The 26,371-nt window shown below is 43.6% G+C and overlaps 1 protein-coding gene across 6 annotated transcripts in view; it reads right to left on the reverse strand.

The window, feature by feature from the left end:
- Positions 1 to 26,371, reverse strand: part of LOC136867386 (monocarboxylate transporter 13) — a 258,356-nt gene that overhangs the window by 91,055 nt on the left and 140,930 nt on the right. For 3 of the 6 annotated variants that reach the window (XM_067144566.2, XM_067144567.2, XM_067144564.2), the window contains exon 3: positions 11,329 to 11,455. The exons of the other annotated variants lie outside the window; for them this stretch is intronic. In XM_067144566.2, coding sequence (XP_067000667.2) covers positions 11,329 to 11,455 — 127 coding nt within the window. The remainder of the gene's footprint in view (positions 1 to 11,328; positions 11,456 to 26,371) is intronic. 6 annotated transcript variants of the gene reach the window in all.

A 26,371-nucleotide genomic window follows, 5' to 3' on the forward strand; every position in this document is an offset into this window, starting at 1 on the left:
CAGCATATACTTCGAAAAAGAATGGTAGCAAGTGGCTTCATATGAAAGCACAGGGCGAGTGTTGAGTTAATCTCTTTAATTGAAACAGCTGGTATATGCTATTTCGAAATATGGCGGAATTTAGCGGATTTTCAACTAAACTTTAGCGGAGCTACAACATACATGTGGTTGAACCTGTCTGCAGTGATGAGCCGCAGTAAATTATTCGGGCTCTCAGGCTCCTGTTTATAGATATTAACGGTAGCAGTTTCAGTTGAATTGCATTGGTTATGCGACATTCTCCACGTGACTGGTTGCAAACGAATCCCCTTCTGCATGCGAAACATAGTACAGTTTAGTTCTTTAGGTGCTACAGAAATATAGTGCAAACACAACCTGGGATGTAAATTTACGTATTTCATTATGTAATGCAGGTCAACTTTAAAGCCGACGGAAGGTTTTAAGCGTATGGCTGTGAGTACGAAGGGCGAACTCAACTGCTCTGTTCCTCATTTACGTACACGTCTGTGAATTTCATTCAGAGTGCACTACTACTACTACTACTACTACTACTACTACTACTACTACTGAATATTTGCATTCCTCCCCTGAAGGTGAAGACGGGTCTCCTAGACGGCAACGCGGTCTCCTAGGCCAGGAGACTTGTCGGCTGCTTAAATCAAAGTGCGACACAATAAATGCAATTTATAATTGACGAGCTTATTCCCGCGACTTCACTCGCGTGGATTTAGTAGTTTTTATGTCTGTAACATGCTATGTTTTTGAAAAATACTGTAGACATACTTATTTTAAAAATTGACCCACGTGTTCAATTTTTTCACCCTCTTAAGTGGATTTTCTAGAAAAAAATATTTTTAAAGGAGATTCCAAATACAAATTTTCATGTTTGTAAAATGTTCAGTTGTTGAGATATAAGTATCCTCATAAACATTATTGAAGCCCTGAAGATGGTTTTCCGTAGTTTCCTATTTTCACACCAGGCAAATGCTGGGGCTGTACCTTAATTAAGGCCACGGCCGCTTCCTTCCCACTCCTAGCCCTTTCCTGTCCCATCGTCGCCATAAGACCTATCTGTGTAGGTGCGACCTAAAGCAATTAGCAATTAGCAACATTATTTAACCCCATTTTCTGTCTTTTTTACACCTTAAATGGATTTTCCGAAGACGAAAAATACGTTTCTCTTTATTTTCAAATGCGATTCCAAATACCAACTTTCACGTCTATAACATATTCATTTTCTGAGATATCAGTATCCCAATTAAAGGATTCAACCCTTTTTCAGTCCTTTCCACACCGCCTTAAGTGGATTTTCCGAAAACAAAAGAATACTTGATTCTTTATTTTTAAAGTAGATTCCAAATACCAATTTTCATTTGTAGAACAGGTTAAGTTTTTGAGATAAACTGTAGATATACTCATTTTTAAAATTCAACCCATTTTTCACTTTCTTCACCCCCTTTAAGTGGATTTTCCGGAAACAAAAAAACGCATTCTTCATTTTTAAAAGGGATTCCAAATACCAATTTTCACGTCTGTAACGTCTTCAGTCTTTGAGATAAAAGTATCCTCATAAAAAGGATTCAACCCTCTTTTCAATTATTCTACCCTCCCCCCCTCATCCCCACATGTAGATTTTAAAGAAACAAAGAAACGTGTTCCATGTACCAACGTTCACGTCTGGAAGATCTTCAGTTTTGGAGGATTCCAACCCCTTTTCACTTATTTTTACCCCCATAAGTGGATTTTCTGAAGATAAAAGTATGTATTTCTTTATTTTTAAAGAAGATCCCAAATACCAATTTTCAGGTCTTCAAACTGTTACGTTTAGGAGATATACAGTAGATATATTTATTTTTAAAATTCATCCCCCTTTTCACCCCCTTAGCGACGGAGTATCCACAAATCCTTCCTTAGTGAGCACCTGTACTATAATATAAATGTATCCCCAAAATTTCATTTCTTTATGTCCAGTAGTTTTGGCTCGGTCAGGACATGTTATTTTATATAAGATTATTTTTAAACTTCACCCCCTGTCCATCTCCGCCCAAAGGAGTCCCATGAGTGTCTTACACAACAGTATATTGTTTCCAACTTTGTACCAATTTTGGTTGGCAGCTATGCCGAAACGTACATGCATAATCTCGCTGCTCTAGAATCGTAGAGCTGACGTCTCCATGGTTACGGCAGTTCACTTCTTTATCCGATTCCTAGAGCAGGGGTAGTGTGGTGCCAATATTTCCACAACGGTTGGTTTTAGGGCCCTAGTTTTGTTCTTTGCGTCAATTGGCTTAAAATGAGCTTTGTCTCGTCCTTGTACGGTAAATTCGATATTACGCCTATATGAGCCTATTATTTTTATTTCTTCCCCCGCGAATTGCTTTGAAATAAAATACAGCACATGTACCTCTGGGATAGCGTATATTTACATTAGTAGGTTTTTTTAGAATCGTTCGAGATTAGCCATTACATACAAACAAAGTTTACTGCTTTATATATTAGTATAGATAACACAAGTTAAACTTCAAAAAGTGAGAAGCCAAAAATCATGATCCTAGAAAAATTATGTCTTGCAAATGAAAATAATCTTCGAGAATTGTTCACCAGATCTATAATGAAATAAAAATCCATAGCCTGTTTCAAGTCATTCGTCCAGGTCAGGAATGGAATGAATGAAGCCCCCATCTAGCGGTGAGGATAGGAATTGTGCCGGCTGCCGAAGCCTGTCGCACTCCTCTGGGGCAATGATTAATGAATGACAGATGAAATGAAATGGTATTGGTGGAGAGTGTTGCTGGAATGAAAGATGATAGGGAAAACTGGAGTACCCGGAGAAAACCTGTCCCGCCTCCGCTTTGTCCTGCACAAATCTCACATGGAGTGACCGGGATTTGAACCACGGTGAGAGGCCAGCGCGCTCCACCTGAGCAACAGAGGCTCTAGTTCAATAATAATAATAATAATAATAATAATAATAATAATAATAATAATAATAATAATAATAATGTCTGGCTTCTTGGGTGAACATTCAGCATATTTGTCTTCGGACTGGGATTTTTCCGTATTAATATAATTCATCAATCTAGCCTATTCATAATATAGCACACTATCGGACGCCGCAGAAACGCGTAATAGTGAGTGCATCCCTCCATATACTGTGTTGTTGGCGTCAGGAGCAACATCCAGCCGTCAACTGGGCCAAATCCACACAAAGTATCGGTTCCAGTGAACTGAGAGAAAGGCCAGAAAGAAGTAGAAGGTAGATTTTTTAACGTGCCATTAATTGCTGCATATTTCAAAAGACGCTGGTGAATAGGATTTTCTTTTCCGCAAGAAAGCGGAAGGCAGGGACACGGAGTTTGCATATTTCAAAAACTTCATATACCACCGACCTTACTCAGGATCTTGGGAATAAAAGAATAGTGATTAACCAATGCAACCAATGAGGATCGTTACCACATTTTTTATTTCTTTTATTTTTTGCTACTTGCTTTACGTCGCACTGACACAGTTAGGTCTTATGGCGACAATGGCACAGGGAGGGGCTAGGAGTTGGAAGGAAGTGGCCGTGGCCTTAGTTAAGGTACAGTCCCAGCATTTGCCTGGTGTGAAAATGGGGAAACTACAGAAAACCATTTTCAGGGCTGCCGACAGTGGGGTTCGAACCTACTTTCTCCCGAATACTGGATACTGGCCGCACTTAAGCGACTGCAGCTATCCAGCTCGGTACCACTTTTTTTTTTAATTTCGTCTGGTAAGAATGGTGCAGCACTTTTAATGCAGATCCTCCAACAAGGGTGGGTAGTATCTGCCGTGTATGGGAAGTGCATGTTTTTGAAGTGGATGAGAGTGTAGCGTGTGTTGTGTGAGTTGCAGGAATATTGGGGACAGTAGAAACAGAAACCCAGTCCCCGAGCCTGGGGAAACAACCATGTAAGGTTAACATTTCTGAACCAGCCGGGAATCGAACCCGAGGCCCTCTGGCTACGCTGACCATTCAGCCAAGGAGCCAGACCACTATCACAACGACTTAGGTCTATATGAAATGACAGTGAAGATCCACAACCTGTTTCCTGTCTTTCGAACGGATCAGGAATGGGATGAATGAAGCTCCCAACTAGCGGTGAAGATCGGAATTGTGCCGGCTGCCGAAGCCTGTCGTACTCCTCTGGGGTAATGGTTAATGACTGACAGATGAAATGAAATGATGTTAGAGAATTTTGCCTCCGCTTTGTCCAGCACAAATCTCGCATGGAGTGACCGGGATGTGAACCACGGGACCCAGCTGTGAGAGGCCGACGCGCCGCCGTCTGAGCCACGGAGGCCCTATATGAAATCTAATTCACAAAATAAACCTTGACATTACGGAACCAGCCTATCGGCACGGTATCTCTTCTGCTAATTTACAAGTTACTGGTGTGGGTGTAAACACGACAGGCAAATGTCGTAGCTACTTTCTTGTCATAACAGCAGGTAAGGAAATACGTAATTCAATCGGACAAAGGAGGAAAAGTCTTTATCATTTACAAAGCTCAGGCTTCAAATGGATAAGAAAACAAAGAGCACATGTGTTGTTTTACGTGACTGTTGATATCGGGAAAGAAGTAAGAAGCCAAAAGTTTTACGCGAAATCCGAAGTACAGGGAGTGTCATTTCATTTCAAAAATGTTAAATGCGCTTGCGGGGATTCGAACCGAAGCTATCTTAATGGGGAGTTTGGTAAAATATAGTATTTCAAGTGCACTATATCCTTATTTTATTTAATGTTTACCCTCCAGGGTTGCTTTTCCCCCGGAATCGTTTAATGAGGTGGGTGAACCAGTGGACCTTTTTCACTCACTCCCGTCTAAAATTATACGTGCCCTAACGACCTGACAAATGTAAAGGTACCGGTACTCTCTGTAAAATATATAAATATGTGTATGCAAATGTCTCTACATGTAGTTTAATCATAATAATTATATCAAGAGATTAATTTTTATTTATGTAATTATTTAAGGTGTTGCAAATACAGTATGTGTATATAAACATTTTAAGCTTAGTTTACATTTGGTTATTATTTTAGGAACTTAGTGTAATTTATTTAAGGTGTATTTGTTGTATATATTGTTTAATTGTATCATCTGTAATTGGGCAAATAACCTGTTGATGATAAATCTATCTATCTATCTATCAGCGAAGGATACCATTTCTACCCCGCAAGGGTAATGTTCTGGATCGTGAGACATTTCGTCGGGTGGATACAACTGGAGAGGAGGACCAGTACCTTACCCAGACAGCCTCACCTGCTAGTATGCTCAACAGGGGCCCTGTAGGGGTGAGAATATTAAAAACGATGGGTATGAACTGGGGAAGCAAGCGGAGCAGAAGTGGGAAAACACGAAAACCACTTCAAGAATAGGTGAGGAGGAATCGAACCTCCTCTCTAGTCAGTTGACCTCCCGAGGCTGAGTGGATTCCATCCCAGCACTCGTACCACTCTTCAAATTTCGAGCTTTGCTTTTCCCCTAGGAACCTAAGTCTGGATAGGTGTTTTTCACCGGGGGAGTTGGCCGAGCGGTTAGAGGCTCGCGGCTGTGAGCTTGCATCCGGGAGATAGTGGGTTCGAATCCCACTGTCGGCAGACCTGAAAATGGTTTTCCGTGGTTTCCCATTTTCACACCAGGCAAATGCTGGGGATGTACCTTAATTAAGGCCACAGCCGCTTCCTTCCAACTCCTAGCCCTTTCCTATCCCATCGTCGGCATAAGACCTATGTGTGTCGGTGCGACGTAAAGCCTCTAGAAAAAAAAAATGTTGTTGTTCAAACCGAATGGTCAGGTCAACATGGCTGGGTAATCAAACGTATTAAAGCCCGCGAAGTCACAGAGCTGGTGGGATCCATAATTACCAATAGCAAATAGCAAACAGCCTCCGGAGGTTAAATTAGAAGAGGGTTCGATTCCCACCTCAGCCATGTTCGAAGTGGTTTTCTGTGGTTTCCCACTTCACCTCCAGGCAAATGCCATGATGGTACCTAACTTAAGTCCACAGCCTCTTCGTTGCCTACCCCTTCCAATCTTCCCATCATCCACAACGTCTCGTTCAGCATAGCATAGCAAGTGAGGCCTTCTGGGCAAGGTACTGGTCCTGCTCCCCAGTGATATCCCCGACTGAATGCCTGACGCTCCAGGATGAAACTCATTGAATGTGCAGCTAAGGTTTTGGCTGTGGCGTTAGTTAAGGTGCAACCTCGGCGTTTGCCTGGTCTGAAAATGGGAAACCACGAAAATCTATATTTAGGGCTTTCGATGGTGGAATTCGAATCCACTATCTTTCGAGTGGAAGCTTACTGCTACAGTACATATTCAGTACTGTACAGTTTAGCCAGCTCGCCCGGTCACGTAGGCACAGCAAACAAATAATTTAGTGGTGACTTCAACAAGCTAGTTACCTTATCAACTAACTTACGTATTAGCACAATGTAACTACAAGAAATGTTTAGTGCAACAGCTCTCTGACGTAATGGAGAGTTACAGGAAAATAAATACGTAGCCTCCTTCCTACAACGCAGCGATAGGTACAATGGTTTTTAAGGGCACAGGGGTCTGAGAAGTCTGTCTTGAACCTATTGGTCTGAGAATCAATCCATTCACGAATATGGTAGAATAAATAAATAAAAATAAAGAGTATCTTAACATGTTCAATACGACGTGCGCCACAGGTGCTACACGATTTAAAACAATCACCTTTCAAAAATTGCGTTCCTTAAGGGAAGACATTGAGTTTTTATAAAAACAACGTTGTTTTTCACATGAAACTCCTTGATCATTGGTCAGTTTACGTTGTATAACACTTTTAGAGACATGTTACGCACTTTAGTTTGTGTGCCACCGGTAGTAGGCCTACATGCAATTTCATGGTTGTTAAAGTAGATTTTGAAGTTTTGTAATTTTCAAAACTGCTTGTATGAGTGTAACACCTCGCATAAACAATCAGTAGACCACTCCTTCAGTGTATACCGCAACACACACCACATCAATTATTATCACATCAAGTTTTGATCGGCCGGGGTGCCGCCACACCTGTAACTTCGCACCTCGAGCTAATAAGCATATCAGCTGGCACCGAGTTGGAGGCCGGCCTTCCCCAGCCATGTTTACTTGCATAATCCATGACGTTGACCCAGCGATCTCGGACGAGGACGTTTACAGTGCCCTTCTCACACACCTTGTATCTGGTGTCACCAGACTTTAGGACGGCCCCGATCTCGCACCAGAGGTGCTTCTCTCTTTCCACCCTTTGGATGCCTGCAACCACGTCCAGACTAATGGAGTGTTTCTTCATCGCCGTCTCCACCGAGTAACAGCTACACCTTCCAACGTCATCGCCCAGATCTTGGATGTTGAAGACCCTGCTACGCCTGCTGCAAGTACGTCTCCTCCGTATTTCTCACCCCCACTCCCCTCCATCATCCTGCCCCACAACTAACTACCATCATCTCCACTGTATCTGCTTACCCATCCCTCAATATTTCTCTTACCATACCTGTCCCCACTACCAGTACTACCACCACCATCACTACTTCTGCTCACTCCTCTCCCATCCTTCCTATGACTAATACCACTACGTCCCATCCTTTTCCCCTTTTGATACCCTCTCTCCCCACCCCTCCCACCCCTGACCACCTAAATCACCAGCCTACATATATTCAGCCGCTGCCCAGGGACCTTCCACCGCTCCTCCTTCGAAAGTGGTACGTTCACCGCCACCTGAACATTCTTCCACCTACAGCTGTGTTATTCGCAGTGTGGATACAAGCATAGCGCCTTCAGCCGTTGTTCAAGAACTTCGCCAGACAGGCCTCCTTGTACGACAAGCTTCTCGCATCTACAATGCCGACGGTCCAACGTTCCTGGTGCGCCTCCAACTTCAGATTCCCGACGACATCCAGCTCCTCGTCGCTCAAGGACTCTACCTCTACGGTCGCCATCATCGGGTCGAAGCCTCTTATTCACCTCCCAAACCCTTACACCGTCCTCCCCCGGCCCAGCAGTCGTCCCCGGCTTGTCCCTCCTCCTCACTCAACCCATCCACGTCTACGATCTTCTACAGTCCCATACAGTCCCATCCCTGCCAAACTACTTCCCCCAGCCACCACCTTACCTTCCCCTCCTCCACCTTCTCCTCACTTCCCTAGTTAAGTTCTCCTCTTTCTACCACATCCTAGCTTCCCATCTTCTCCCTAGCACCTTCGTCTAACTCTTCACTCATCTCTGTTTTTGAATGTACATGACCTTGTATCTTTTTCAATAAAGTTTCATCTCTACTATACTCCTTAGTCCAGAAGCCATTTCTTCACATCTCCTTTTTCTTTAGGGTTCGAATCCCCGTCAGGAAGTCGTAAAATTTAAGAAACGAGATTTCCACTTCCGGAGGTGCATATGGCCCTGAGGTTCACTCAGCCTACACCAAAATGAGTACCAGGTTAATTCCTGGGGGCAAAGGCGGCCGGGCGTAGAGCTAACCATTCTACCCCATCACGTGCCGCGATTAACAATGGTGGAAGCCTTTACCTTCCAAACCTCCAAGGGTCTTCATGCCTGTACGGAGGTGACTTTGTCTTTGACTTTGTCTTTGACTTTGTCTTTTTCTTTATTTCCATTTACCCATCTCCTTCATCCCACACTTCTCCACTTTCCCGTCACCTCTCCTGGCCAGAGAGAGGGCATAACCCTCTAGGCGACCCACCCCACTCCTTCAGGGTGGAGAATGAAAGCATTAATAGATAGATTGTTTTCAGTGTATTTGTGAACTTCTCGCGTTTGAAAAATATTCTAACAATTTACAGTTCATTGGTTACGGTTTACATAGTTTTCGTAGGCCTATAGCATAAAACGGCACATTTGCTGGCGCTGTTTTAGAAACAGCAAAACCACATTCCTAATTTATGGTATGCCTAAATATTTATTATGGATCCTGATGAGATTGAGGAAATCCTAAATGAGAGCACATGTGTAACTGAACCTAGTGACGTGTCAGTGTCTGGAAATGAATATTTACCAGAAGAAAGTGAGGAAGAACGAAGTGATGAGGAAAGGAGTGACGGTGATCCAGTACAAACTGTAGTAAGTGCTATTCATAATGATCATGTAAACAATATTTCGTCCGGCTCCATGGCTAAATGGTTAGCGTGCTGGCCTTTGGTCGTAAGGATCCCGGGTTCGATTCCCGGCAGGGTCGGGGATTTTAACCATCATTGGTTAATTTTGCTGGCTCGGGGGCTGGGTGTATGTGTTGTCTTCATCATCATTTCATCCTGCACCTAGCGAGCAGAACATGTCCTCGGACACTCCCGGCACTAAAAGCCATACGCTATTTCATTTCATTTCAACAATATTTTGGAGTGGACTGACTTGAAAGCTACGTGTAGGAAATTTCCTTTTTCTGGACAACCAGGGCTGCAGTATAATTTGGATGTAAAAGACCCCTTTTACAGCATAGAGCAATGTTTAGATGATGAAAGCTTAGATGTAATTATTGTTTTAGAAACCAAGTGAAATGCAAGGCAACATGCTGCCTCTAGAAAAGTAAAAAGACGCTCCCCAATGGCTAAATGGAAGAACTGCACGGAAGACGAAACAAAGAAACTGCGTGGAGTTCTTATGATCATGGACAATGTCCTCTTCCCAAAACAAAAATTTACTGGTCTAACAATCCTATGTATGGAAATGAGGTTATAAAGTAAATTATGACAAGGGGCCGATTTACCAGACTTTGATTTGCAACTGCTTTATTTTCTTAAACAATTTAATTTTTACCAAACCTGTGTATTCTTACTCTATGGAAGTCATTTTGCATTAGAATTTAATAAATAAACCTTATTATTATAACTATACGCAATTTTGTAATCTTACAACATGTTTAAATTGATAAAATGCTATATTTTCGTTTATTGAATGTCGGTTATTTACTAGCTTTTCTGCACCAATTTTTGTGATAGCATCTACCACCGGTGACACAATATATACAATCCTAATAAAGCCGAAGCAATGCTCTGTATCCTTACATAAAACACCGACTGCAATATAAAGCAAAATATATCTTGAACCACATTGTGCGAATAAATGTTGGGGACTCAATGGTTGTTCGCCGTCGAGCTAAAAGTGTTAATAGGTGATGAACGAGAGTACCACTTACAATAGACCGTCGATAAAGCATTCTTAAATTCAAACCTTCATTATTGGAGAAGTCTTCCCCGTATACAGACGAGAGTTTCTTCTGAAGACGCGAAGCAAAATTCTCTGCGAAACGTAAAGAATTTCACCTTGTTTTCTTTACACGGCAAAAGTCAAAAGCTTGTTGTCATGTCTACAGTTACGGGCTGTGAAAGCGTCAATCTAAAGTACTACCTTTTTTTTTTATTAGCAGCAAAAATAGATGAAGTGCTGTTTCTTCCGGTGCAGAAGATGAGAACTGGACTTTCAATAGACCTTGACCAGACTTCACTTTCATAGTCTTGCAACGGAAGAGAATGAGAAATATTACTACTAACTTTTACCATACCCGTAAAAGGATGTGGTAGGACGGGCCTACCCCATATAAGTAAAAGAGAGATATATGCTGAACGAGGTGGAGAGAGGCGGGATACAGGAGGAGAGCGGTTTCAGCCTCACTAGGTTGGACGAAAATGGAATGGTGAGAAAGCTGTGCTGTCATCTGGTAGGGGTTGTTTGGGACTTCTTTCGGGCCTCACGGATAGGGCCGGTCGTGTCATCAATGGGAGGGTGGCCTTTTTCTCACTAGGGATAAATGACATGGCCGGACAGCAGTAGTAGTAGGTCGGTAGTTTACTTTTAACTTTTTGTTAATTTATATTTATTTATTTTAATATCCAGCGGGGTCGATGGAAGTGGCATGTAGGGACTGCGGATGACTGCTGTAATGATCCTCCCTAGGGAGTGTCACGTTTCCGGAGTATCCGACGGACCTCATGGCATGCCCAAGGAGTCTCATGTTCTTCCTTTATCCTTTTCTTGTAAGTTGTTTTCATTGTGAACATGTATTTGGGCTGAACGCCTGTTATGTTCAATAAATACAAATACTAACTTTTACAGCGTGCTAAAGTAAACAAGAAACCACTTGATGTTGAGAAATAGCTTTTGCTCCTATGAAGAATCGATACTTGATTTTCAAAACACAGAAAACGATGCCTACTTTAATGAAAGTTGTTTATGTCCACTGTAAGTTATTCACTTAAATATGCGAAAGATACGTGACCATTAGCTATAACTGTAAAGAACATATCGTCGTAAGAGCTTATGAATAGATATATCATTTTTAGTTACTCACCTGTCAAAAAGCAGACTGATATGTAAACACTTGTAATTGACGTTACACTTGTAGTTCCTTCGCCAAGACTTTCAAGGAAGTCGCCAAATATGATTCCAAAGGATGGTAAAACTCCCATTGTAACCATCTGCAGAAAATAAAAGGAAAGGTCAATTCAAATAATGCATACTGCTCCGATACTATCTTATCAATATCAACAAGCTTGCAAACAAAGTCCTTGCTATACTGGCCATCAAATTCGCAGAGCGGAAGAAGGTTAAAGGTAACCTCGGTACTGACGAGAAACCCGTCCCACAGCGCACCGGATGTCGCTGAAAGTATCACACAGAATCTAGTTAATAAATTCACAATATGCTGGGCTCAGTGGCTCAGACGATTGAGGCGCTGGCTTTCTGACCCCAACTTGGCAGATTCGATACTGGCTCAAGTCAGGTGGTATTTGAAGGTGCTGAAATATGTCAGCCTCGTATCGGTAGATTTACTGGCTCGTAAATGAACTCATGTGGGACTAAATTCCGGCACTTCGGCGTCTCCCAAAACCGTAAAAGTAGTGGGACGAAAAGGAATATATAATATTATTATTTATTAAAATGCACAATATGAGCTGCTAATGTCCGTTTTCTTGGCTGACGGGTCAGCGTAATGGCCTTCCGTTTAAAGGGCCCTGGGTTCTATTCCCAGTCGTGTTGGAGATTTTAGTCTTAAATGGTTAAAGGGCTCCGGTATGGTGGAAAATTATTAAATTTATCACTTTGGTTTTTTAATGTTTTTTCCTGATTATTGGTCTTTGGATCTCCTCTTTAATTTGATGTACAATACATACATTTTTGTAACCTAGAAATGCTTTAAATAAACGATTTAAGAGAAAGCAGTGTGGGCGTGGCAGAATTCGCAGCTTTGCTTCAACTGATTCTGCACCGAACCACGGACTCCGCCCCAAAAGAACTGATACATGGTGTGAGTGCAACAAAGCACAAGCAGAAGGCCAAACATTTGTACACAAGGATATGCTGTCATAGAGGAAATTAGGCCTATTTTCTGGGACCTATCTGATGTACAGTTACTGAAAAAGTGTTTATATGGTCGTACCCAAAATCAGAATGAGTGCATCAACAGTGTTATTTGGTCAAGAATTTCAAAAACAGTTTTTGTGTCAATTAATGCTCTGCATTTTGGTGTTTTAGGATGCTGTAATGAATGACAACTGTCAAGATGTGGGTCACTTAGTATTAGCGTTGGATATCACACCATACAAGTCATATACAGACTTGACAAAGAAAGGCTTCAGAGAAAGCATTGAGGGAAGTGGTAGATAAGACACGGGAGAAGAGAAGAAAACTAAAGAAAAGGCTGGAAAAAGCCTACCAGGACGATCCATATTATCCAAGTTATGGTTATGGAATGCATTGAAACTTCGAGAGCAGTTTCCCGTAAGTTTACTTTCTGAAAGATTTAGTGTGCTTTTTCTCGGAAACTACCTGCAGCATGAATTTCCCGATTCGATTACTGCCTTGAACGTATGTTTCTGTAAGTTTTTGAACACAGGGATATTGTATTATACGAGCGAATTATAAGTGCAAAAAAATTGGATTATTAAAAATATTAATTCTGCCAAGCAAAACGGCACTTATGGAAATCCCTGTGTTAAGGAATTTGAAAACCATCATAGGTTCACCTTATTTTTAATGTACCGAGCGAGTTGACCGTGCGCGTAGAGGCGCGCGGCTGTGAGCTTGCATCCGGGAGATAGTAGGTTCGAATCCCACTATCGGCAGCCCTGAAGATGGTTTTCCGTGGTTTCCCATTTTCACACCAGGCAAATGCTGGGGCTGTACCTTAATTAAGGCCACGGCCGCTTCCTTCCAACTCCTAGGTCTTTCCTATCCCATCGTCGCCATAAGACCTATCTATGTCGGTGCGACGTAAAGCCCCTAGCAAAAAAAAAAAAATTTAATGTCGAGAACATTTCTTAGCTGACAAAGTACGGGTCCCCATACTACTAAAAAAGTAAAATTAAGCAATTCCCTTAATTGTACCGAAATTTGAAGGGCTAAAGGGTCCGGGAAAATTTCAAATTGTGAGTCTTGGATAGCTCTATCAAACTAAAAAACAAATTTTGAATATCAATTCCGGTCTAAATGCATTTCCGGAAAGCCGCCTGTTTCCTGACTCGTTTTCTTTTTTATTCAAATCTAGCCAAATTAACTTATTTACATCATTCTTTCTTAAATGTGTTCCTTGGTTCAATACCCTCAAGTATTTTTTTGATTCTTTGAAAAATATTCACACCGAATATAGTTACAAAGGCTTAAGTGAAACTCTGCATTGACTGACGTAAGTGCTCGTAGTGGTGCTTAAGTCCGCCTCTGTGGTGTAGTGGTTAGTGTGATTAGCTGCCACCCCCGAAGACCCGGGTTCGATTCCCGGCTCTGCCACGAAATTTGAAAAGTGGTACGAGGGCTGGAACGGGGTCCACTCAGCCTAGGGAGGTCAACTGAGTAGAGGTGGGTTCGATTCCCACCTCAGCCATCCTGGAAGTGGTTTTCCGTGGTTTCCCACTTCTCCAGGCAAATGCCGGGGTGGTACCTAGTTTAAGGCCACAGCCGCTTCCTTCCCTCTTCCTTGCCAATCCTTTCCAATCTTCCCATCCCCCACCAAGGCCCCTGTTCAGCTTACCAGGTGAGGCCGCCTGGGCGAGGTACTGGTCATTCTCCCCAGTTGTATCCCCCGACCCAATGTCTCGCGCCCCAGGATACTGCCCTTGAGGCGGTAGAGGTGGGATCCCTCGCTGAGTCCGAGGAAAAAAAAAACCTGGAGGGTAAGCAGATTAAGAAAGAAAGTGGTGCTTAAGTGAAACAATGTATTGACTCACGTTAGCTCTCATAGTGGTAGAAAAAGGCAAACTGCTAATCTAATCGAACGGATAACGTTGATTAAGGAAAGGATTGTATTTTTTAGGAATAAATAAAGAATATATGATCATGCTTTATTATATTTTACTTACCTAAAATTCGTAGCACATATCCCTAGGATGTTTGCAACATTGTGTTGTTTGCATGAAGGGCTGGAATTCTGAATTTTTCCAGACATGTGCCTCAATTATTTGTGGAGGAAATGTGCAATGAAGTTTGTAAAAAAAATGCATGGGAAATATACACCCTACCGGAGCCCCTTAAATCCCTTGGCTCGGAGAGTTCGTACTTGTACTGACCCGAACATCCCTGCAACTCATACACAACAAACAAACTGTCCTCCACCACTATGCCACGCAGTATTTCACAAGGGAAGATGCAGCCCAGCCACGTCGAGCGTCTGCCCTACAAGTGCTGCACCACGCTAGTAATAGTAATTTACTATCCTTATAGATCCTAATGGAAAATATTTTACATTTTGGTGAAGCGAGTAGTCTCTGAATAGGAAGATGGTCTATAGCAGATTAAAGTTAACATTTTATAAAGTGACCATCTTCAGAGTTTACAAAATGATCAGAGCAGACTTTTAGCTTGCACCTTGAACAGCGAATGAAGAATGAGAGGTATTGACTGATAATAAAAGTTCACTCCATTTAAAACAAAAGTGCAGTAAACCATTCTTCGCGATCACACAGTACAGTGAAAACCGACCTCGCTTTTAACGACGTACTGGATATAACGGCGAAATCAAACGGTCCTGTGTAAATCCTATATAAACACTGTATTTTTAAAAATATCGCTTAGTACGACATCACTTATTACCACATATCGTATAAAACGGCGTAATTTTATTGCACTTTCGGGGAAACGTATCGGCTATAACGTCCAAAATTGTTGTTTATTATATTTTTGGGGATTGCTGACAACAAAGTAAAGCTTATTTTCAAATTCTTGTGTTCAGTAGATTGTAGATTTCAAATCAGTCAGTCTGTTAAATAGTTAAGGCAAGCTTCGCAAAAGAAAGGGATAGTGTTTAATATTGAAGAAAATGTATACATAATATGGTGATTACAAAATAGGGAAACAAATGTTATCATCGCGAAGGAAATGGTTATATCACACTCTAGGATTTCCTACAACTTGGAAGGATAGAGGGAATACCTCATTTATTAGCCAGGACCATATGTGAGACTATTGATCAATTTACGTTGTTGGTATTTCTTTCCTCAATTGGACCATGTTATGCATCACTAGACTAAGCGCCAAAACACCATTCTGAGATAATTGAGCTCAAAGTTTCCAGTCGATTAAAAATCCATTTATTGTTAAATTTTCCCAATTTTTTGCAATAAGTAAGAATTATTATTTTTGAACTCTTTAGTAAAACCTCCGTCTAATTACTTATCAAACAACGCAAAAAAATAAATAAAATGGCGGTTAGTCTATTTACGTTTGTTGTTTGATTGTGCATTTTTGTTTTGCATCAACAGACTAAGTGACTCTTAAGTCCTTTGGTTGCGTTATGCATAACTAAACAGTGCATTTGGACTAGTCTGTGATAAAGCATAAGTAAACTACACGACGTTTCCGAAATTTACAGGTCAATAAATAAATAATCATTTCACTATATTGGACACATAATCGTAAATGAAGTTGTAAATTACATTACCTAAGATACAAATCATTTGTGAAATCTACAATTTAACGTTATGGAATTATGAAATAAATCGGTTATTTTTGCTCTCAAGACTTTTGTAGAAATTCCTTTTCTTACCGGTAGTGTGAGGGAATAGCAATAACACGCACAATTTTGCAATAAAACGTACTTTATTCTTTACTAATTGGCACAAAACATAGTAACGTAATGTAAAACAACTGAATAAAAATGGAAATAATAAAGCTTACAAGACAACAACAAATCCAAAATGAACCCGGACATTATGTATTTTACACTTTAAAGCTTTTTATTACCTGACTTGAATCACAATACTGTAAAAAATGAATTATAGCGAAAGATACTTGATTAATCTTATAAACATAAAAAACCCTAAAATTAAAAGGTGCCATTGGAAGTCTTTTTCACTAATTAGCATGAAACACAATACTGCTCAGTAACTAAACAAAATTTAAGAAAGAAACATAAATGAAATCAAAATCAGTCATTATTCACTTTCTATTTCAAAGTCAAGTTGTCCATTGAACCAATCAATATCGTCTTCCACACTATTATCGGTGAAAAAAGACCGATACATTGGTCTGGCATCTTCTGGAATCAGCGGCAGAAGAGACTTCAAGTCTTCAAGTTTAGGTTTTGAAATTGGTTTCCCTCCTGGCCACAGTTGAATTAAGTGTTCACTCAAATGAACTGGTTGCGCAGAAGTTTCTCTTTCCTTTCTTTTCTTTTCTTTGAATACTTAATTCAACTCCAGTGTCCTGGTCAAAGTCACTCTTCATGAAAATGCTTAGAGGTTTGTCTTTTCTGATTTCAAGTTCTCTCGTTTTCAGCCAGTTTATTTTGGGATTTTCCATGTCAACTTTACGGTTTGTTATCTGTTTTTCCAGCATTTGTGTTCCAAACAATTCTTTCTGTTCCATTCTGTGAACAGCCAAAGCATTCTTTCTACGACGTACTTTCATCACATTCATATAGTCATTCACAGTGTACAACTGTTGTAGCTTCAACGCGCACTCTATGTCTCCAAAATTGCTGTCGTTGGGCAAAAAACTGTATCCTGGGAGAACATAGCGCAAAGTAATCTTTTCTAGCGTGGGGTGAGTTTCCAAAATCGTTCGTTTTCTTACCTGTAAAACCTCACAGTTATTAGAAATCGTTATTGCATTTGTAACAATGCGTTCGGTTCTTGCTCTGATAGCCTCCATTACTGGTACCATAATGTAGGAAATACGACAGTACAATCGTTTACCGTGTAAACATGCACAGTAACAACATACTAGGTTAGTAAACACTACACAGCTTGTGTTGACTGGTCTGTTGTGAACCAGTGCAGCCACCTGTTTCGTTTAGCATCACTAGACCACAGACCGGTAAAAGGCGCTTGGTCTACTGTTGCATAACTAAACATTAGCTTATCACTTTTGGTTTCGTGATGCAAAACACAAAATCAAACATAGGTAAATTTGCACTTAGATTTTTCACATATTTTAAGGCAACTGTTACTGGGACATGTACGGTGATTTTTTGTCCATTTAAGTTGCGTTGTTTCTCAACAGAATGCGCACAAATACAGATTTTTACAAAATGGCGCTTGGTCTAGTGATGCATAACATGGTCCAATTATTATTGTATATATTTTGCTGACATACGTAGTACAGTCATTAAGTTCTAAGATTTACCGCATGATGGCGCTGTGGTGTACTATAGCGTATAGGTAGCGTCGTGGTATGGTACCATGTCAGTTAGTCTCTCCACTCCCGTCTAGCGCCTGACACTCAGGAGCCGTTATGGGCTATATTCACTGATCACTGTCACGCGGCTCATAGTGCCGAACGCATCGTGTCGTCACAGGTCCCGCTTACCTTTGATTACTTGCGAATCTTGAAGTGAAACCAATTAAACTAGTGTATTATTTAATTCTAAAATAGTCAAGAATAACTTCGTGTGCCCAGTATCTTCTACCCGTACTTCCTTTTGTTATAGACAATCTTTCTTGTCTTTCTTGTAGTGTACGCATTCTCGAAGATCCCGCGCGGAAAGATGCTTTCAATCAGTAATCTGTAGCTTGCGGTAATGAGGTGAAGTTTGTTAAAACGTAGACTGGAGTTTTCTCTTTGAGAATTTTCAGTGAAATTATTACTTAAGCTAGTGTATTATTTAATTCTAAAGTAGTTGTGAATAACTTGGTGAGCTCAGTATATCAATATGTTCTACATCCTTTAATTGTAGGAAAACTTGAATCGTCATTTTAAGACGAAATATTCAGGTGAAGAAATGATATTTACAAGTCACTTCTTCACCTGCAATATGACATGGGCTTCCATCATAACGATATAAATATAATGTTAATATTTGTAAGTAGATGTGTTTCATAATAATATTAGCCACTTAGTTTCTCTTTAAGGTGTTAGAAATAATGAATGTGTACCAAGTAGCATTAGAACCGATTACACATTTGGCACGCGATAGCATTATAAGCGTTCAGTTATATCACTGAGCCTGTAATTCTGTTCACAGTACACTCTGAACTCGAGGAAAGTGAAAATCATAAGTTCTGAAAAGCTCAAGCAGAGGGAGAGTGTGGTGGCTAAATATCCTGCTACGACGATCATGCACGACCTTAGCCGATGACGGCTCCTGAGTGTCAGGCGCTAGAATAAAGTAGTCTCTCCTCCCTGCAAGAGACAGGAGGACGAGTTCGACTGCGCTAGCGAGAACACGTATGTGCTTCTCTCTCCGCTCTCACTCTCCTCTCACCGGGAACCTCTAGAACTTCAAGTGGATACACTACCTGGCCTAATCGGTTACTGCCTCTCAGTACCTAGGGTTAGATAGGGATTCTGTGGCCCAGGGACCCCCGTAACAAGGGATAATCCCGCGTCCACTAGTTCGTATTAGATGCCCCCACATACAAACACACGGCGCCGGGCTCGAGAACTTCAAAAGAGCAATGCACTTAGTGAAGAGCAAATTGTCAGCGAGCCCGGTGCTAATACAGACACCAACGACGATCCGGAAGAACTGACGGAGAGTGAAGGGCTGCCGTTATTACGGCAAGCTACTCACTCCACGGCCGTCAGCCCACCAGCGGAGGGTATAGCGCTGTTGTTACAGCGCACCCCCCCGCCAACCATCATCAGTAGACATGGACTGACCAGTCCTATCTTTATGGGCCTAACCCATAACACGTCTACCAGGAGCCCAGCCCAGGCGGCCAACGGCCATGCTATGCTAAACACTTCGATGAAAATCCCATCATCGCAGTTAAGCAACATAGGCCTTGGTCAGTACTTGGATGGGCGACCACTAGCGCGCAGCTCAGAGCTAACGGACCCCGCTACGGCCAAGGACCCGGCCGAGCGGGGACCGGTGGCTACCCAACACAGCGCGCCCCCCGTGAGCAGTGAGCGAAATGCGCCAGAGGAGCACAGAACAGTCACCCCTGATTCTGTGCAAGTAAACCTGGCGCACGAAACTCACGTAACGGAGTGCGCCATGCAGTACTTTGCGCTCACCACCACCACGAACACAACAACCACCACCACTACCAGGACAACCCCCATAGCCACCCCGTCAGTAGCCGCTGGCAAGCACATACCTGTGCAGCTGCTGCCCACTCGGCCGGCTGGCTCTACTCGAGCTGAGCCCCGAGAAAGGAGCGCGCAGCGCGGGGAAAGCGAACCATGCAGCCTGACGTTATGTGCGAGTGAACGGGAACCGGGGTTCGACCCTGAAGTGCCGGAACTCGCACTTGGGAAAGTGACTGGGGAGATACCTGAACACAAACAGGAGACTACTTCTCCCCCCAACACAAACCTTGCCCTCAAACCCAACCTAGTGGCAAGCCAGCTGGACGCCGGGAAAGCGGGACCCAGTTCCGCCTACCCGAGCGAAGAGGCGGCGCCCAAGGGAAGGAAAGAGGGCAAGAAAAGACGGGCTCGGCGGAAGGCGCCACGTAAAGTCCAACCCCCCCCCCCCGGCAAGCCGGCGAATCGGACTCCGACCAAGATGAGGCAAGACTGGTGATAGATGTATCAAGTACATCCCAGGATGCCGACTCTGAAGGCACGGAGGGAAAGGAGCCGAGCGAGCGCGGGGTGACCGAAACCTTGGACCCAGCCACCCTGCCGGGAAACCAGGATGACGGTTTTAGGGAGGCCAAGAGTGGGAGAAGGAGAAAAGGCGAGGAGAAAGGAAAAGACACCAAGCCTATGAGCCGCAAGGCCCAACAGGGCGGGAGTCGGAATCCGAATACCCGAGCCGAAAGCTCCACCGACACCTCATACAGCTCGATCATGCCACCACCAAACACTAACACGAGACAGGCACAACAGATAAGACCTCAGCACACACAAACAAGTAAACCAGCCACCCGTAAGGGGTCGACCCCCCCACCCCTTACGGTCTACAGTAACAACATTAAACTCATCGAAATTGAGCTTCTCAAAAAGCTGACACATGAGCAGAGAAATTATTATTTCTCCAAGCCGAGAATAAACGCACATGAAGCGATCCGGCTACATATGTCCAGCTTCGAAAGCTACGAAATCGCTATGAAAGTGCTGAAAGGGCTTAATATCAAGTTTGTACAGATATTGCCCAACTCAGCAGTAAAGCGATTTGTAGTGAGAACGCCCAATAATACGTATGTGCCATATGATATCGGGTTTGCCATGAGAGCCCAAGGTATCCAAGCACTTTCTGTACACAGGATGCGAACAGGAAACAGGCCAGCCAAGGGCTGCCTCTACCTAGTTGCCGTGGCGGATACCCCGGGAGCGGACAGCCTGCGGAAAATGCGGATGCTGAAAAACATGCTGGTGACAGTCGAACCGTACCGCCCGCAAACCACTGGCCCACAATGTGGGGTGTGCCAGAGGCATGGGCACTCAGGGGCGACATGTCAGCTGGATCCCAGATGTCGCAGATGCGCCGCCTCCCACCTGTCCCGCGACTGCCCCCACGGCAATGACCCAGCGTACTCAAAGTGCGCCAACTGCGAGGGGAAACACGCGGCTAATTATAGAGAATGCCCCCGCCGCAGGGACTACGAAGCCGCCTTTCAAGGCAAAGGGCCTAAGGGTAATAAGCGTGGCAACCCTAAAGCCCCAGCAGGCCCATCAGGCACAGACGCTTCACGTGGACAACAACAACAAATAGGCCCCTCAGGCAAAAAGGACCCATCAGGACCTACAGGCCATTCAGGCACCAAGGGCCGAAAGCAAGGCCCATCAGGCAAATTAGACCCTTCAGGTGGAGGCAAAGTAACCTTGCAACCCCCAAGGACGGAGGGTACACACAAAACCGGGCCCTCAGCCCAAGCACCCCCCACCTCCGTCCAAAGTAAGACCTCCGAAAATAAAAACAGGAAGAAGGCCCTACCCCAAAGACCCAACCTAAGGCAGGTCAAGTCCACGCACCCTCCCCCGGAGCAGCCTCAGGGCCCGCCCCAGAGCAGCTCCACCCCCCGCAAGGAACCTGCCGCTAATAAAACAGCATCCGACCCACCTCCCCCAACCCCCATACCCCACACAACAACAGTCGCACCCATCTCACCACCTGCACATGTAACACTAACACAGGCTCAACAGCCAGAGGGAAACATGGCAGTAAAGGCGTTCAGGGAAAGGATAGAAGAAATCCTGAAAACCTTCTTTCCGAACCTGAACCTCACGGCAGCCATTACCACTGGGGTAATGATGGCCAACATGCTCCCATTTTCCTGGCTAAGGGATCTGGTTAATGCGATCGCTGACCTCCTGTCCCAAGATGCCTGAACAACACGGCGAAGACCACAATAATAATAATAATAACACGCAGGAGCTTCGAGTTCTAATATGGAACTGCCAAGGCGTCAGATCCAGGAAATATGAGCTTGAAGCCTTCCTAGCCGCGAACACCATACACATAGCTCTCCTAACAGAAACCTTCCTCCCACCGGGGAAGAAGTTCACCATAAGAGGCTATAAAATACACCGAAGCGACAAGGCCAACAGAGTCGGAGGAGTGGCAGTTCTGGTAAGGAAGGACATTAAACATATGGAAATTGACTTACCAGAACTGGTCGAGCTGGAGGCATGCGGAATTGCCATGCCAGTGCGAGGAACACTCGTCAATGTAATATCGGCATACTCCAGACCTAAACACCTTAACACACAAGATATAGAATCGGTATTAAGGCAAAATAGAAACACGATCCTAGGAGGCGACCTAAATTCGAAACACGCCAGCTGGGGGTGCCTGAAACCTAACGCAGACGGCGAAAGGCTGTACAACCACATGCTATCCCAGGACTATGTGGTAACAGCCCCCAGCGAACCCACGTTCCTGGCACCAAACGAACAGGTCGACGATATATTGGACATCGCCCTACTGCGAAATATTCCTCAAAGACACACTATAAAGGTCATTAATGACCTAGGGTCGAGGCATCAACCAGTAATATTTACACTGGAAGCGAATCCGGAGGAATACGAGAATAACCCCAAGCGCCGACTAAACTATAAAGCAGCCAATTGGGGTAAATTTGAAAGAAAACTCGATTCACTCCTACAGGGGACTGAGGACATACAAATAGTAAACCCAGCCCAAACGGATGAGTCCCTTAACACGCTAATAAATGCGATCCAGGCAGCCACAACTGCGAGCATCCCGGTACACAAACCCAGACGAAACACCAACATCGAAATACCGGCCCACATTAAAGATCTAATACGCCAGCGCAACAGACACAAGCGCAATTGGGCCCGACACCACCGCGATGAAGACCGGATACGCAAAAATGAACTCAGGGTCGAAATCGAAACCGAAATAATGGAGTATAGGTCACGGATCTAGAATGACAAACTCAGTACGTTTGACACAAATACCAGACCGGTGTGGAACTTAGCAAGATATTTCACGCGAGAACCACACGTGATCCCAACAATTAAGGGACCTAACGGACCAGTATATGAAAATCAAGACAAAGCAGAGGTGATAGCCGACTCACTCGAAGAGGCCTTTAAGCCCAATGACGAACCGTCGGACCCCGCCTTCATTAGGCAAACAGAGGCCAAGGTAGCGGAATTCCTAACAAACGCACCCAAGCCCGAGGTTAAGAAGACTAATATCCACGAAATTAAGTGGATAATAGATCACCTTAACCCGAAGAAAGCACCCGGCCCAGATGAGATTCAGAACATAATACTCAAAAAGCTAACCCCGAAAGCCCTCGCACTACTCACTAAAATATACAATGCAATGTTCCAATTGCAGTATTATCCCGAACAGTGGAAAAAGGCGAGAATCCTTGTTTTCGGCAAACCAGGCAAGGACAAATCTAACCCCAATAATTACAGGCCCATCAGTCTCCTGGACGCCCTCAGCAAAGTATTTGAGAAAATACTGCTGAAAAGGCTCATAGCACATATCAAGGAAAGAGGAATCATTCGGAACGAACAATTCGGTTTCAGAAACGGCCACTCCGCCCCGCAACTGCTTACCCGGGTCCTAGAACAAGCGACCATCGGACTAAACAAGCGCAGAGACACAGGCGCAGTATTCCTTGATATCCAGAAGGCATTCGATAAAGTCTGGCACGAAGGCCTATTAGCGAAATTAATAGACCTCGAATTCCACCCAGGGTACATAAGATTAATTAAATCATACCTGGAAGGCCGAGAGTTCCAAGTAGATGTTCATAACACACTGTCAAGCACGCGACCAATTAGGGCAGGCGTAGCCCAGGGGTCACTAATAGGGCCAATCCTGTTCATTCTATTTACGAATGACATGCCGACAGCGGAACTTACTACCACGCACCTCTACGCGGATGACACTGCTATCACAGTACAACACTTTCAGCTAGCATGCGCCCGAAAGAGACTACAAGAAGCACTGCGAACTCTCGAGCCCTGGCTAACCAAATGGCGTATCAAGGTCAACGTTGACAAATGCCAAGCTGTGATGTTCACTAGGAAGAACAGACGCACACGCATGCCAGCCAATATAAAACCACTCAAACTGTTCAATCGAGATATAGCATGGCACGACAAGGTCAAATATCTAGGAGTAGTCCTAGATAGAAAACTAACCATGCTATATCACGTCAAAGACATCCAGCGGAAAACAAACGCACGACTGGCACAGCTCTATCCGATACTGAATAAAAGATCCAGTATTAACAAGCGAGTAGCAATAAACATGTACAAGGCCCTAATTAGGCCGATAATAACGTACGCAGCTCCCGCCTGGGGCTACACTGCTATGACGAACCTGGATAAGCTGGAACTAATACAAAACAAATGCATTCGAGCAGCGGCTAGACTCCCGTATGACACACCAATTCGCCACCTACGCGCAATTGCGAAAGTCACCTCCATAAGGCAACACATACGTAAGCAAACACTCCGAATGTACAAGAAGTCATGGGGTAGTAAGGTCAACCCACTAGTCAGTGGAATAGGACGCTATGACGTCGACCTATACACCAAATACCCCACACCGAAACACATTCTGTTCAGGCACAGGGCCAGGAGGCCGGGGGCCCAAAACCGCCCTCGCTCCTAAACTGACACCAACGCAATAAACCGCACCACTTAACAATATGCACACACACCACAAAACCTGTATATATGTACATGCTTGTCTAATACCTACATCCTTGTCCTAGATTATGTTATTAATATGTTACAGATTTAGTCAAGCGAGGGAGGATTGAGAGAAGAAATACAACACGACGAAGGCAACACAGCCATGAAAGAGACGATCCAATCCAACCTCGCCCCCACCAGCGACAAAGGAGTGGACGAAACACCCACGCCTGCTAATACCACTAACTATTAATCTACTAATTGTAATTGTACTTGTTCTACAGGACACGAGAGCGGAAAAGCGGCCCGCACTCTACAGAAGAAAAGTAATAATGAATATATAATAGGATGTGTGTATATATGTGTATATATTTACAGAGACAAGTGTGTGACACCATCACCGCAAAGAAGGGACGTCATCAGGCGGGAAAGAAGATGCCCCTTACAACAAGTAAGGCTTGGCACTACTCCCCTTCTCCTTAAAAGGAGACTTGGCACCAGGGACTGCTGGCTGCTGGACCAAGGGACTAACCTGTGGCCCAAAGCCCAGACGCCAGCGGACCCGAGCCGCACCAGGCAGTGACAAGTAGGACTGATCCCCCATAATAATTGACAAAAGCTAGGTAAATGGTTATGATTGCATGACACATATTCCTAACTAACACAACCTCTGGTCTTTTTCCAGCCCACATCCTTGCATGTGCTATCAAAAAGATGTCAGGTTTTACATGTAGGCTCTTTCTTCTTTCTGCCTATGTGGTTTTTCCCTGACCCTTCAATACCATACACCAATACCATATACCTAACACAATCTCGCCTGGTAACGTGTCCGACATGGAAACAGGCAGATACTCCTTGTATCACTTCCCACTCTACCCAGCTATCTCTTTTCTACTTAGAAATTAATAGCATGTCGGAGGCCATGTAGATTGAGTCGATGGTCACGACGGGGTAGCGGGCTACGGGGGCCCCCCGTAAAAAAAAAAAATAAAAAAAAAATAATAATAAAAAAATGCAAGAGACAGTTGAGTGCATGCACTGGAACCAGTTGTTGTGGCGGTGAGTTGAATGCTCCCGTCGGACCCTGACATGTCACAGTTTGAGCAACCGGCAAACATCAAGTTCTACCATAAATTAGGCAAAACCGCTGCCGAAAAGTTTGAAATGATGCAGCAGATTTACTGTGAGGACGCACTGAGTCGCAGTGTTGTGTTTAGGAGGCTCCGGCGTTTTGTACAAGGACGGGACAGTTTGGAAGTTGATGTGCGTACTGGTCGGCCACAAACAGTTCGAACGGAACGCAAGATCCAAGAAGTTGCAACGTTGGTGCGTTCTAACCGCTCCCTATCGGTAGACGATCTCGCAGCAGCAATAGGGGTCAACCATGGTACTTGCCACAAAATTCTGACGGATGACCTCAACATGTCTCATGTTACTCAGCACAGTGTACTACGAATCCTGTCGCAAGACCAACGTAATGATCGCATGATGATTTTTGGTGACCTCATCAGTAGTGCTGACGATGATCCGACGTTTCTCAACCAGATAATAACTGGAGACGAAACATGGTGTTCCTTTTCAGCGGTGCTTCCAGCAGCTATACCAACGTTTGGAAACGTGCATAACGGGCAACGGCGACTATTTTGAGGGTGTATGTGGTTCTGTTTAAGGTGGTCATATACACAAGTTTTCTGAAATTTCACATTTAAAATGTTTATTCCATTTTGTAGGAAATTTTTTCTAGTTTTAGAAAATATCTGGTTCATAAATATACCATTAATATTTCATGTCAAACTAAATTATTTACTGTGAGATGGCATGACCGTTCTGACTGACAGCGTATCAGCAGATCTGGAAAAATCCTTTCGAGCCTAAATTGAATT

The sequence above is a fragment of the Anabrus simplex genome, chromosome 3 (assembly GCF_040414725.1).
Source record: "Anabrus simplex isolate iqAnaSimp1 chromosome 3, ASM4041472v1, whole genome shotgun sequence".
Classification (NCBI taxonomy): Eukaryota; Metazoa; Arthropoda; class Insecta; order Orthoptera; family Tettigoniidae; genus Anabrus; species Anabrus simplex.